Source organism: Myxine glutinosa, chromosome 1 (genome assembly GCF_964187855.1).
Source record: "Myxine glutinosa chromosome 1, kmMyxGlut1.1, whole genome shotgun sequence".
Classification (NCBI taxonomy): Eukaryota; Metazoa; Chordata; class Myxini; order Myxiniformes; family Myxinidae; genus Myxine; species Myxine glutinosa.
In genome coordinates this window covers 17,214,409-17,227,161 of record NC_136261.1, presented here as the reverse complement: position 1 = coordinate 17,227,161, position 12,753 = coordinate 17,214,409, and the positions used below count along the sequence as shown (strand labels likewise).

Here is a 12,753-nt window from a genome sequence, read left to right as displayed (position 1 = left end):
GAGTGGAACGAGAACTCCAGGAAAGGTTAAAAGAAGAAGAAAGGAAAGCAGAAGCGAGGAGAGAAGAGAAACAAGCAGAGGAAAGGAGAGTGGAACGAGAACTCCAGGAAAGGTGAGAAGACAAAAAAGCAGAGGAAAGGAGAGTGGAACGAGAACTCCAGGAAAGGTTGGAAGAGAAAACAGCACAAGAAAGAACCGAGGAAAGGAGAGTGGAAAGAGAACTCCAGGAAAGAAGAGAAAAGGAACAAGCAGAGGAAAGGAGAGCTGCAAGGGACCTCGAAGCAGAGGAGAGAAAAGCGGAAAGGGAATTAAAGGAACGTGACATGGAGCTTCAGCAAGAAATCAAATTCAAGGAGCTGGAGTTAATGAGAGAACGGGGAGAGGCACCACCCTTGCTGACGGGGTCGACACCTAACCAGAAAACCTGGGATGTGGGCAGACATGTGAGGCTGGTTCCACCGTTCAGTGAAAAGGAAGTCGCGAAATTTTTCCCACACTTTGAGAAAGTGGCTCGACAATTAAACTGGCCGGAGGAGGCCTGGACCATACTCGTGCAAAGTGTGCTGGTGGGGAAAGCTCAGGAAATTTATTCGGCGCTACCAATGGACCAATGTGCAGATTATGAGGTACTGAAGAAGCACATCCTCAAGGCCTATGAGTTGGTTCCGGAAGCTTACAGGCAAAAATTCAGGAATGCCAGGAAGAGGGAGAGTGAGACCCATGTGGAGTTTGCCAGAGTGAAAGAAAACATGTTTGATCGGTGGTGTGAGTCAAAAGGAGTCGGGAAAGACTTCGAGACATTGCGGGACTTGATCCTGGTGGAGGAATTCCAGCAGTGTGTCCACGAGGACATCAAAGTGTACCTGCAGGAAAAGAAGGTACCAAAGTTGTGGGACGCAGCCACCATGGCAGATGATTATGCCTTAACCCACCGAATAGGGGTCCACGAACCTAACTCCTCGCCTAGATCTCCGCAGGGGAGGTGGGGAACAGCAGGTGCGGAGAACGACCATACATGGCGGCGGCCTCGAGATGATTATGGGGACAACTATGATACTCCACCTGTTCAAAATCAGAGGGATGCGGGCCCAAGACAAACTTATAGTTCGGGGGGCCCGAGGCAGACCACGAGTTTTTCCTCCGGGCCTACTTGCGCTTTTTGCAAGAAACCTGGACACTTGATGTCCAGTTGTTACCGCATGAAAAGTGAAGACCCAGAGCGGAGTCCGACTACTACGACTCCAAACGCAATGGCCATTGTGAGAAATCGCCATCAAAAGGGTTACCAACCATTTATTTCAGAGGGGTTTGTGTCACGGGATGGAGCCTCGACTAACCGGAAACCGGTTAGGATATTGAGGGACACAGGGGCACATCAATCTTTAATGCTTGAAGGCATTTTGCCATGGTCCGAGGAGACGGCAACGGGGGATAGTGTTCGTTTACAGGGGATCGGGGGCGGTGTTAGTGCTCCCCTTCATGTCATCCATTTGGAGTCCGATTTGGTGTCAGGACCGGTCACCGTCGGTTTACAAGCCACGCTTCCTGTAGAGGGTGTATCTGTGGTTATCGGGAATGATTTGGCCGGGGGTCAAGTTTATGGTAACCTGAGGGTTGGTAAAGAGCCCAGCAGGGAAAATAACGCCACACCAGCTCGGAATGGTGACAAAAGTGCCAAGTTATTTGTAGGGGGACTGAACTTCAAAACAGAGGAAGAAGTTCTGACCTCTGTCTTCAACAGATATGGGCCGCTGGTGGAAGTGCGGTTGGTAAGAGACTGGGAAACGCAACAGTCAAGAGGGTTCGGCTTTGTCACGTTTGCCAGCACAAAAGACGCCAGAGAGGCAGAGAAGAATTGGAATGGCAAGGATTTGGAGGGTCGGACCATAACAGTAGGGAAGGCATTTCGTAGGCGTCGAGAGGTCTACAGGAGAGGACAACTGGGCGGTAGTTTTGGTGGTGGCCGCAATCAATATTATTATGGAGGCTCCCTGAGTTACGGCCGCTCCCGAAGGAAGGATTGGCAAAGTAGTGGCCGAGAAGGAGACCGCTATTCATGGGACTACAGGGACAAGTGGTCCCACCCTAATTATTAGGGAAGTTCTGAGACGTTGAAGCACTGAATGCGGCGGAGCCGCCGAGCCAAGATTCCTACACGGATTAACCGTGAACGCCGTTCCTAAAGGCGTCCATGAAGTGAACTTTCATGCACGGACTAACCGTGAACTCCACGTTCCTCATGGCGCCCATGTAGATAACTTTCCTGCACGGACTAACCGTGAACTTCACGTTCCTAAAGGCATCCATGTAGTGAATACTCGGCTTGGCCTCCCGGAAAAAGTGCTATCGAGTGGCTTAACTTTGGATCTTTGATCAACCCCTTAACCTTCATTCACAAGAAACTGGCGGTCAAAGTCAGAGGGTCATGAGATGGAGTTTGATTTGGCAGGGACAATGTCGTTGCTGGTGCTTAGTCCAGAGTGAGTAATCTGGAGGGGTTGTGGTGAAATTTTGGTTGCTTTATTTTTAAGTGATAACTGTGCCCGGGGGCAACTGATAATGTGGGGGGGTTGAGTTATCTGGTTTGTTTCTCCAAATTGGCCGGCAAAGAAAGTTTTCGCTGGGTTCAAACTTTCTTTCTTGAAGGGGGGGAGTGTTACATATTTATGTGAATGTATGTGAATTACCATTCAGGTCTTTGCTTATCCGTGTGTAGTATATTAAGGGTTGTTGTGATTGGAGGGTCAGGAGCCCTTCTGAACAAGTGGCCGGAAACGGAAGTGACCGGAAACGGAAGGAGAAAAGACACGAGGAAAAAAGGACGAGGATTCTTCTTCCTCGCCCCGCTCCGACAAAAGGTGGGATCGACCTTGCGCTGCGTGGAAAAGCGGCGTTCCGAAGCCTGTCTGGCGAGAGGAATTACCGGGACGTGTACCTGCCCGGTGGAGACGTCAAGTTGACGTGGGGCCGTGCATCGACCCCGCGTCTGGCATCGTTCGCGGCACCGTCCAAACAGACGCGTGCGGGTCGCACGTTGGGGCCTAACGCGCCTTGCAAGCGGCGTGGGGTTTGGCTTGCTCTACCGTATCCGCTTCACGTGGCCACGAGGGGCTGCAGCCACGGTGCCTGGTACGATACCTGCCCGGTGGAAACACGTCCACCCGGGGTTCGTTCAACCGCCCGAGTGCGGCGACGGCGACCATCATCTTGGTCAGGAGGGGCCCAGAGACATTGTGTGGGACCGAGACCAAAAGGGTGTCGTGAGTACTCACCGGGACACACATGTATAAGATGGCCATCTTAATCATAGGGAATTGATTGTGAATTGGGAATTGGTGATGGTTGTGTATTGTTGATTGCTCGGGGAAAATCTCCGTGGTTGTGTCATTGAAATTGTATGGTATCATTACCATTGGAAATATATCCTTGAACCTTAGTTGTCTCCTGGGTGAAATTCATATGGATTGCGTGGCGAAAGCGCATATATAATACAGCTTGCTGGCGGAGGTCCTCTCACGGTCCGGGGGTCACCGAGACCAGGTATTCACCGAGGGGACCACGTAACACAACATTGTGATTCAATTCTTTGCTTTTGCCATGATAATCTGCCAGGGAAGGGATTGGGTATATTTGAATGAGTGGTGCTGGGGGAGGTCGTGAGTGGATGGTTATTCACTAAAATTTTCACATGTACAGTGCCAATAGAAAGTCCACACCCTCTTTCTAAATTTTGACCTTTTGTTGCTCATTGTCTGGCATTAAACAAATTCTACAAATTTCAGAACATTAATAAAAATACAAAACAAGAATATCTTGGTTGAATTATCCAGGCAACGCCATGTGCAACCTCCAACCCCTTCCCCTCCCTCATCCCATCCTCTCTGCTTGCCCACCCTCATCCCACCTTCTCCCCTTGCCCACCCTCATCCCACCTTCTCCCCTTGCCCACCCTCATCCCGCCTTCTCCCCTTGCCCACCCTCATCCCACCCTGTCCCCTTGCCCTCCCTCATCCCATCATCTCCCCTTGCCCTCCCTCATCCTTCCCTCTCCCCTTGCCCTCCCTCATCACATCCTCTCCCATTCCCCTTCCTCATTCCACCATCTCCCCTGCCTCGTCTTCTTCCACACCCCTTCCCCCAGACTTGCACCCAACCTTTTCCATCCCCCTCCCTCCAGAACCCACCCGACCCCTTCCACCTCCCTCTTTCCACCACCTTCCACCCCACCCTTAGGACTCCCAACCCAATTATTTACCCCCCTCATTCCACCCACTCCCTCTCGCCTTCCTCCCCACCCCTTGTTTTCCCCCTCCCTCCGAGCTACCAACTCCCCCCTTCGCTTATCATTCCTCACCCTTTGCCTCCTTCCACTCCACCCCCTCCGGAATCTCACTCCTTCCCCGACTTCGTAATCAACCTCTCCCTGTCCCCCTCTCTCATCCCACCGACCCCTTCCCTTCCCTCCTCCCACTCCTTCCCGGTCCTGCTTCGTTCCACACTCCCCTTAATCCCCTCCTCCCACACACCCCTTCCTCCCCGCCTCCCACACGCCCCTTAATCCCATCCTCCCATCCTCCCTTACACCCCACCCTTTGGACTCCCACTCATTCCCCGTGACAGGTAGTGGTTTACATGTAAATAAGTTCTGATTTGTGAGACAATGACTGTTTAAAACCCATAGTAAGGTGTATCATGGTAAAAAAAGAATGTGATCCTATATCTATTGCCGACATTGTCCCAACGTCTGTGTGCTATTTGGGTATTTTTCATTCATAACTATATTTGCTTTTTTATGCAGTATCGTCCTTACTTTGTGACGTTATACCGATTTCATTTCTTTTATGCGTATAAATATTTCCTTACATTTTAACTCTATACCAATTTGCTCTTTTTTTCAGTTTCCTTTGTGAAGATTGAACGACCTGATTGGAATGTTGTGGACACTGCAGGTAATAATGAAGTTCCTTTCCTTGTATTTTTATCCTTGTTGAGGTTCAGACTTGCACATTTAAAATGTAAGAAGTTCAAGTCCCCTGCACTTGATCGAGTTTTGGTAACTTGCGTGTCATTAAACCTTCAAGCCAAGAATTGATCCTGGATTGGTTACGCTTTGTTGCTTAATGCTGGATTATCCACTCAGCAGCCATGGACATAAAACCCATACCATTGACGGAAATGCAACAAGCTTTCATGCACTCACCACCAAGCTTGCATGCACTCACCACGAAGCTTGCATGCACTCACCAACAAGCTTTCATGCACTCAACACCAAGCTTGCATGCACTCACCAACAAGCTTTCGTGCACTCACCACCAAGCTTGCATGCACTCACCAACAAGCTTTCATGCACTCACCACCAAGCTTGCATGCACTCACCAACAAGCTATCATGCACTCACCACCAAGCTTGCATGCACTCACCACGAAGCTTGCATGCACTCACCAACAAGCTTTCATGCACTCACCACCAAGCTTGCATGCACTCACCAACAAGCTATCATGCACTCACCACCAAGCTTGCATGCACTCACCAACAAGCTTTCATGCACTCAACACCAAGCTTTCATGCTCTCACCAACAAGCTTTCATGCACTCACCACCAAGGTCACATGCACTCACAACTAAGCTTACATGCACTCACCACCAAGCTTTCATGTACTCACAACTAAGCTTACATGCACTCACCACCAAGCTCACATGCACTCACCAACAAGCTTGCATGCACTCACCGACAAGCTTTCATGCACTCACCACCAAGATTACGTCCACTCACCACCAAGCTCACATGCACTCACCACCAAGCTTTCATGCACTCACCACCAAGGTCACATGCACTCACCACAAAGCTTTCATGCACTCACCACAAAGCTTTCATGCACTCACCACAAAGCTTACATGCACTCACCACCAAGCTTACATGCACTCTCCACCAAACTTTCATGCACTCACCACCAAACTTTCATGCACTCACCACCAAGCTTTCATGCACTCACCACCAAGCTTTCATGCACTCACCATCAAGCTTTCATGTACTCACCACCAAGCTTCCATGCACTCACCACCAAGCTTTCATGCACTCACCACCAAGCTTTCATGCACTCACCACCAAGCTTTCATGCACTCATCACCATGCTCTCATGCACTCACCACCAAGCTTTCATGCACTCACCACCAAGCTTTCATGCACTCACCACCAAGCTTTCATGCACTCACCACCAAGCTTTAATACACTCACCACCAAGCTTTAATGCACTCACCACCAAGCTTTCATGCACTCACCACCAAGCTTTCATGCACTCACCACCAAGCTTTAATGCACTCACCACCAAGCTTTAATGCACTCACCACCAAGCTTTCATGCACTCACCACCAAGCTTTCATGTGCTCACCACCAAGCTTATATGCACTCACCACCAAGCTTTAATGCACTCACCACCAAGCTTTCATGCACTCACCACCAAGCTTTCATGTGCTCACCACCAAGCTTCCATGCACTCACCACCAAGCTTTCATGCACTCACCACCAAGCTTTAATGCACTCACCACCAAGCTTTCATGCACTCACCACCAAGCTTTCATGCACTCACCACCAAGCTTTCATGCACTCACCACCAAGCTTTCATGCACTCACCACCAAGCTTTAATACACTCACCACCAAGCTTTAATGCACTCACCACCAAGCTTTCATGCACTCACCACCAAGCTTTCATGTGCTCACCACCAAGCTTCCATGCACTCACCACCAAGCTTTCATGCACTCACCACCAAGCTTTAATGCACTCACCACCAAGCTTTAATGCACTCACCACCAAGCTTTCATGCACTCACCACCAAGCTTTCATGTGCTCACCACCAAGCTTATATGCACGAGTTGTAAATGTGGCCTGATTTCAGTTCGAACGTTTCTACCCATCTACTGTTGTACTCGCCGCACAAATCCTTTCCGTACTTTTTGTCGTCCCGGGAGGATGACTATTGGATAGTTGTAATCGTGATGATGAATGTGTTTTGACATACTCATTGAAATGCGATGCATCCCCCACAACTTGCAGTGTTCCGTGTCAAATTTTGTCTTAAACCGGTCATTTGACTTTTAGACGAACCGAGTGTGTGCGATTCTCAGTCAACATTGCATGCTTTGTTGGTGTAGAGGAGACCAGAGTGAGGGGTGGAGAGGAAAGCAAAGGAGAGCAGAGTGAAGGGTGGAGAGGTGAGGTTGGGTATTTTGGTTATTTTGGGTCTTTGGGGGTCTTTATGGTCTTGGGGGGGGGGGGGGGGGACTTAAAGGTCTTGGGGGACTTCAAAGTTCTAAGGGGACTCAGCAGTCTCAAGGGTCGACATGAATATTCCAACAGCAAGTAATTAATTGATGCATGTAATTAATAGCCAGGATGCAACCAATATTCAAACTACGTAATTAATAGATGCATTGTTACACAGCTTCATGGCTTCACGGACCGTGTTTTTTGGTGTTGTATGTATTTGAAGATGAGGAAATAGAAAAAAATAATCGACATTTTTACAAAACAATTAAAAAATGAAAAGCTTAAATGTCTGCAGTCAATAAGTCTTCAACACCATGGCGATGCCACTCTAAATTGAGCTCAGATGCATCCAATTTCCTTTGATCATCCTCGAGATGTCTCGACAACTTGATTGGACATGATAAAGAAACAAACACACCTATATAAGGTCCCACAGTTTACAGTGCACTTCGGTGCTGAAACTCTACCATGAAGGAACTGTCCGTAGAATTCCGAGATAATTGTGAGGAGGCACAGATCTGGGGTAGGGTATAAAACAATTTCTAATGTTGGAAGTTCCCAAGAGCACAGTGAGCTCCACCATAAGGAAATGGAAATAGAATGGAACTACCCAGACTCTTCCGAGTGCTGGCCGTCTGAGCAAACTGAGCAACCAGGCAAGAAGGACCTTGGTCAGAGAGGTGACAGAGAACCAAATTACCACTCTGACAGAACTGCAGAACTCCTTGACTGAGATGGGAGAACCTAATGGAGGGACAGGTCTCAACAGCACTTCACAAATCTTGGCTTTGTGGGAGAGTGGCCACGCAGAAGACACACATGAGAAAAAGGCACATGACAACATGCCTGGTGCAAAAAAGGCACGTGAAAGACTCAAAGCATGAGGCAAAATATTCTGTGATCTGATGAGATGAAAAAAATTCTTTTTGTTCATATGGTCAAGAATGCATACATTCGTTAATTCTCATCCGATTGATTTGATTAAATTTGAACACAATTTGCATATTGCATCATTGAATTGCTTCACCAATAAGATGCTGGGAAATCCAGTTGTTTTGAGGTCAAAAGGTCAAATGTAAAGGCCCCAAAATCGTTGATATCCATGTGATTCACTTGAAGTTTGGAGAGGGTTTGCACAATGGGTCACTGAAACCTTTTGGTTTTGATGTCTGAAGGGTAAGGTCGCATAAAATTGTCAAATTTTTTTTGTAGCTGTTTTTGCCATATTTAGCACACGCAAGAGGAAGTCTCAATACAAAGCTGACGCGGACGGTCTTTGCATAATCAGATGCTTTCTAGTTTCTTTTTAGATTGGTGTGTTTTTCTTTCATTGCAACAAACTTCCATGTTTATCTTATTAATCAGATTGTTCAAGAAATTTGGACATTTGAGATGGACTTTAACTGTCCACATTGTACTTACAAGGAATAAAGATAATTTGTGTTAAAACTTTGAATCATCCTTTATTAACCAATTCAAATTTATATCTGATTTGTTTGTGCCCCTCAACCCCTCCTCAGGCAGTCAAACTGAGCATACTCAGAATAAATCTGACAGAAGTGTTCCAGGCTGCGTTCCTGATGTCCAAGTCAGACCTCGCTCGGAAAAGCAAGAACAGCAACCATGCAACAAGAAACCTAAACACAACTTAAATATAACTCATTATGTTGATAAGTTCAGGCAGCATCGAGAAATATCTGTTGCTCCTAAGAAGTCAACCCATACATCAAAGCTTTTACAAGGAGCGCTGAAAGGATACATGGTGGGAAAACCTCACAAGTGCAAATTTTGCAACAAATCATTTTCAAAATCAAGTCTTTTAAAAAACCACATGCTTAACCACACAGGAGAAAAGATGCACAAGTGTACAGTTTGCAACAAGACATTCACGCGGAGAGACAGTTTGCAATCTCATCTTAGAATTCATACTGGAGAGAGACCTTACAAGTGCACAATCTGCAACAAAACATTCACACTGTCAGGCAGTTTGCATTCTCATCTTAAAATTCATACAGGAGAGAGGCCTTACAAGTGCACAGTTTGCATCAAGACATTCATGCGGAGAGACAATTTGCAATCTCACCATAAAATTCATACTGGAGAGAGGCCTTACAAGTGCACAATCTGCAACAAGACATTCACGCAGTCAGGCACTTTGCATTCTCATCTTAAAATTCATACAGGAGAGAGGCCTCACAAGTGCACAATCTGTAACAAGACATACATGCAGTCAGGCAGTTTGCAGTCTCATCTTAAAATTCATACTGGAGAGAGGCCTCACAAGTGCACAATCTGCAACAAGACATTCACACATTCAGGACATTTGCATTCTCATCTTAAAATTCATACAGGAGAGAGGCCTCACAAGTGCACAATCTGCAACAAGACATTCACACATTCAAGCAGTTTGCATTATCATCTTCGAATTCATGGAGGAGAGAGGCCTTACAAGTGCACAGTCTGTAACAAGACATTCACACTGTCAGGCAGTTTGCAATCTCATCTTCAAATTCATACAGGGGAGAGGCCTTACAAGTGCACAATCTGTAACAAGACGTTCACGCTGTCAGGCAGTTTACATTCTCATCTTAGAATTCATACAGGAGAGAGGCCGCACAAGTGCACAATCTGTAACAAGACATTCACACAGTTAGGAAGTTTGCAATATCATCTGAGAATTCACACAGGAGAGAGGCCTTACAAGTGCACAATCTGCAACAAGACATTCATGCTGTCAGGCAGTTTGCATTCTCATCTTAGAATTCACACAGGAGAGAGGCCTTACAAGTGCACAATCTGCAACAAGACATTCACGCAGTCAGGCAATTTGCATTCTCATCTTAAAATTCATGCAGGAGAGAGGCCTTACAAGTGCACAGTCTGTAACAAGACATTCACACGGTCAGCCAGGTTGCAATCTCATCTTAAAATTCATACAGGAGAGATGCTTTACAAGTGCACAATCTGTACCAAGACATTCACACTGTCAGGCAGTTTACATTCTCATCTTAGAATTCACACAGGAGAGGGGCCTTACAAGTGCACAATCTGCAACAAGACATTCAGGCTGTCAGGCAGTTTGCAATATCATCTGAAAATTCACACAGGAGATAGGCCTTACAAGTGCACAATCTGCAACAAGACATTCAGGCTGTCAGGCAATTTGCAATATCATCTTAGAATTCACACAGGAGAGAGGCCGTACAAGTGCACAATCTGTAACAAGACATTCACACATTCAGGCATTTTGCGTTCTCATCTTAAAATTCATACAGGAGAGAGGCCGTACAAGTGCACAATCTGTAACAAGACATTCACACATTCAGGCAGTTTGCATTCTCATCTTAAAATTCATACAGGAGAGAGGCCGTACAAGTGCACAATCTGTAACAAGACATTCACGCTGTCAGGCAGTTTGCATTCTCATCTCAAAATTCATACTGGAGAGAGGCCTTACAATTGCACAATCTGCAACAAGACATTCACACGGAAACACAATTTACAATCTCATCTTAGAATTCATACAGGAGAGAGGCCTCACAAGTGCACAATCTGTAACAAGACGTTCACACAGTCAGGCAGTTTGCAATCTCATCTTCGAATTCATACAGGAGAGAGGCCTCACAAGTGCACAATCTGTAACAAGACATTCACACAGTCAAGCAGCTTGAAATCACATCTGAAAATTCATACTGGAGAGAGGCCTTACAAGTGCACAATCTGCAACAAGACATTCACGCTGTCAGCCATTCCCCACACCCCCCCCCCCCCCCCCCCCCCCCCCATCTGACAATTGCACAATCTGCAACAAGACATTCAAACGGAGACACAATTTGCAATCACATCTGAAAATTCATACGTGAGAGAGGTCTGACAAGAGAGCTGACAACACACAATCTGCACACAAGACCATTCAGGCGGAGTGACAGTTTGCATTCTCATCTTCGAACTCACACAGAAGAAATTTGCCAATGACTTTGAACTAAATGCTGCAGAAACCAAGAAAATGATCAAATACCATCACACAATTCATCTCCGAGGGTCTTCCCGGTTTGGTTGCATGTCAATTACGAGTCTGACTGACAGCTGGGCTGTGTCTGGTTTGAGGCAGCTAGTCCACCCACTCCGAACAGGAACGACAGGAAGGGTTATGTTTTTATCCTCTGTGTGGCTATGTACATGACAGTAGATCTGTGCTTGGGACTCAAGAATGTCCGAGATGTATTCAGTGAGCAATTTCTGCTGTCACGCTATATCTGTGGTAATAAACCTTTTGTCCTGAAAAACCTGTACATGGTCGTTCGATGTTCCGGACATTGTCATTAAGCGTGACAGAATTGGCTTCAAAAATCCAGGAACATGTAGATTGGGAAACACGCACATGGCGCTGCTCAAAAATTATGTAACTATTTTTGAGGTGCGCACGGACTTGATTATTGCTTACTAGGAATTTTACTCACAAACCAAACAAAGCCAATGGAAGTCTGACGCAACAAAGCCTGACATTGTGTTATCATCAACAGAGGCCTATAAAGGCCTAATGTGCTCGGCCCGGAAACAAGATGGTGGCCATTTTATTCCTTTTGGCATTATGGTGGGTGGAGTCAATCGACAGATGTGGGTATGGTCCGGCAGCTGTCCGACCAATGGGTGCACATTTCAAAAATCGAACCCCAACAATAATCCCAGCAACAACAACGCAAAGCTCTTGTGAATGTGTGACATGTCTCTGGTAAAAATGAAGTCAAACGTACCTGGAAGCTGAAGAGCACCAACATTATGCCAGTGATAGCTGGAGCAACACGAGTGATAAAGAAGACCCTCACTGAGATTTTGAAAACTGTCCCGCGGATTATTATGACAAACAAGCTGTCATTCGAGGCGTTGGGGGGGGGGGCTGTCTGTCTGGGGTTCAGTGCTGATCCTGACAAGACCAAACATAAAAACAACAAAACTTCACATCTTGATCCTTGAAATGTGATTCTTTACTGAACTGGAGGTGTTCGAGTCCTGGGAGGACTCCTTTCCACCGACTCAAACCCCCAAATGGAGAATACAACCAACGAGAAAGGTCAAACAAGTGCATGGTTTGCAACAAGACATTTCTGCAATCGAGCAATTTACGATCTTGTGACAACATTCGTACCGTAGAGAGGCCTAACAAGTGCACAATCTGTTACACGTCATTTTTGGAATCTTATTCTTTGACATACCACATCAGAATCCATACAGGAGAAAAGAAAGAATGGAGGTGGATACTTTGAGGCCTGTTTGGTCTCCATTACATCTCCTGAAACCCATGCAGGTGTGGAGATGGCAGCCAACAAGGACAACAATTTACACAAACGTGCATAAAAGGGCACACGCACATGTATGTGCACACACACACACACACACACACACACACACACACACACATGGGTGTACACGTTGAGACCTGGGTGGGGGCTCTGTTCCACCTTCTGAAACCTGCATATGGAGATAATAA

At 46.6% G+C, this 12,753-nt stretch overlaps 2 protein-coding genes across 2 annotated transcripts in view; both read left to right on the top strand.

The window, feature by feature from the left end:
* Positions 1-8,917, top strand: part of LOC144892554 (uncharacterized) — a 9,193-nt gene extending 276 nt beyond the window's left edge. The window contains exons 1-4 of the mRNA XM_078779720.1: positions 1-112; positions 233-1,104; positions 4,899-5,053; positions 8,786-8,917. The exon at positions 1-112 is cut by the window's left edge and continues 276 nt beyond it. Coding sequence (XP_078635846.1) covers positions 1-112; positions 233-1,104; positions 4,899-5,053; positions 8,786-8,917 — 1,271 coding nt within the window. The remainder of the gene's footprint in view (positions 113-232; positions 1,105-4,898; positions 5,054-8,785) is intronic.
* A 179-nt stretch (positions 8,918-9,096) lies between these two features.
* Positions 9,097-12,094, top strand: LOC137419013 (uncharacterized). The gene is made up of 2 exons (XM_068105186.2): positions 9,097-11,006; positions 12,010-12,094. The coding sequence occupies exons 1-2, from the start codon at positions 9,097-9,099 to the stop codon at positions 12,092-12,094; spliced, it is 1,995 nt and encodes a 664-aa protein (XP_067961287.2).
* Positions 12,095-12,753: the final 659 nt, after the last annotated feature.

Excerpts from the sequence above, each read along its gene's own strand:
- LOC137419013 (XM_068105186.2), top strand. The coding sequence starts at position 9,097 with ATGCTTAACCACACAGGAGAAAAGATGCACAAGTGTACAGTTTGCAAC. Across the intron at positions 11,007-12,009 it reads TGCAACAAGACATTCACGCT|TCAAACGTACCTGGAAGCTG; the intron begins GTCAGCCATTCC and ends GTAAAAATGAAG.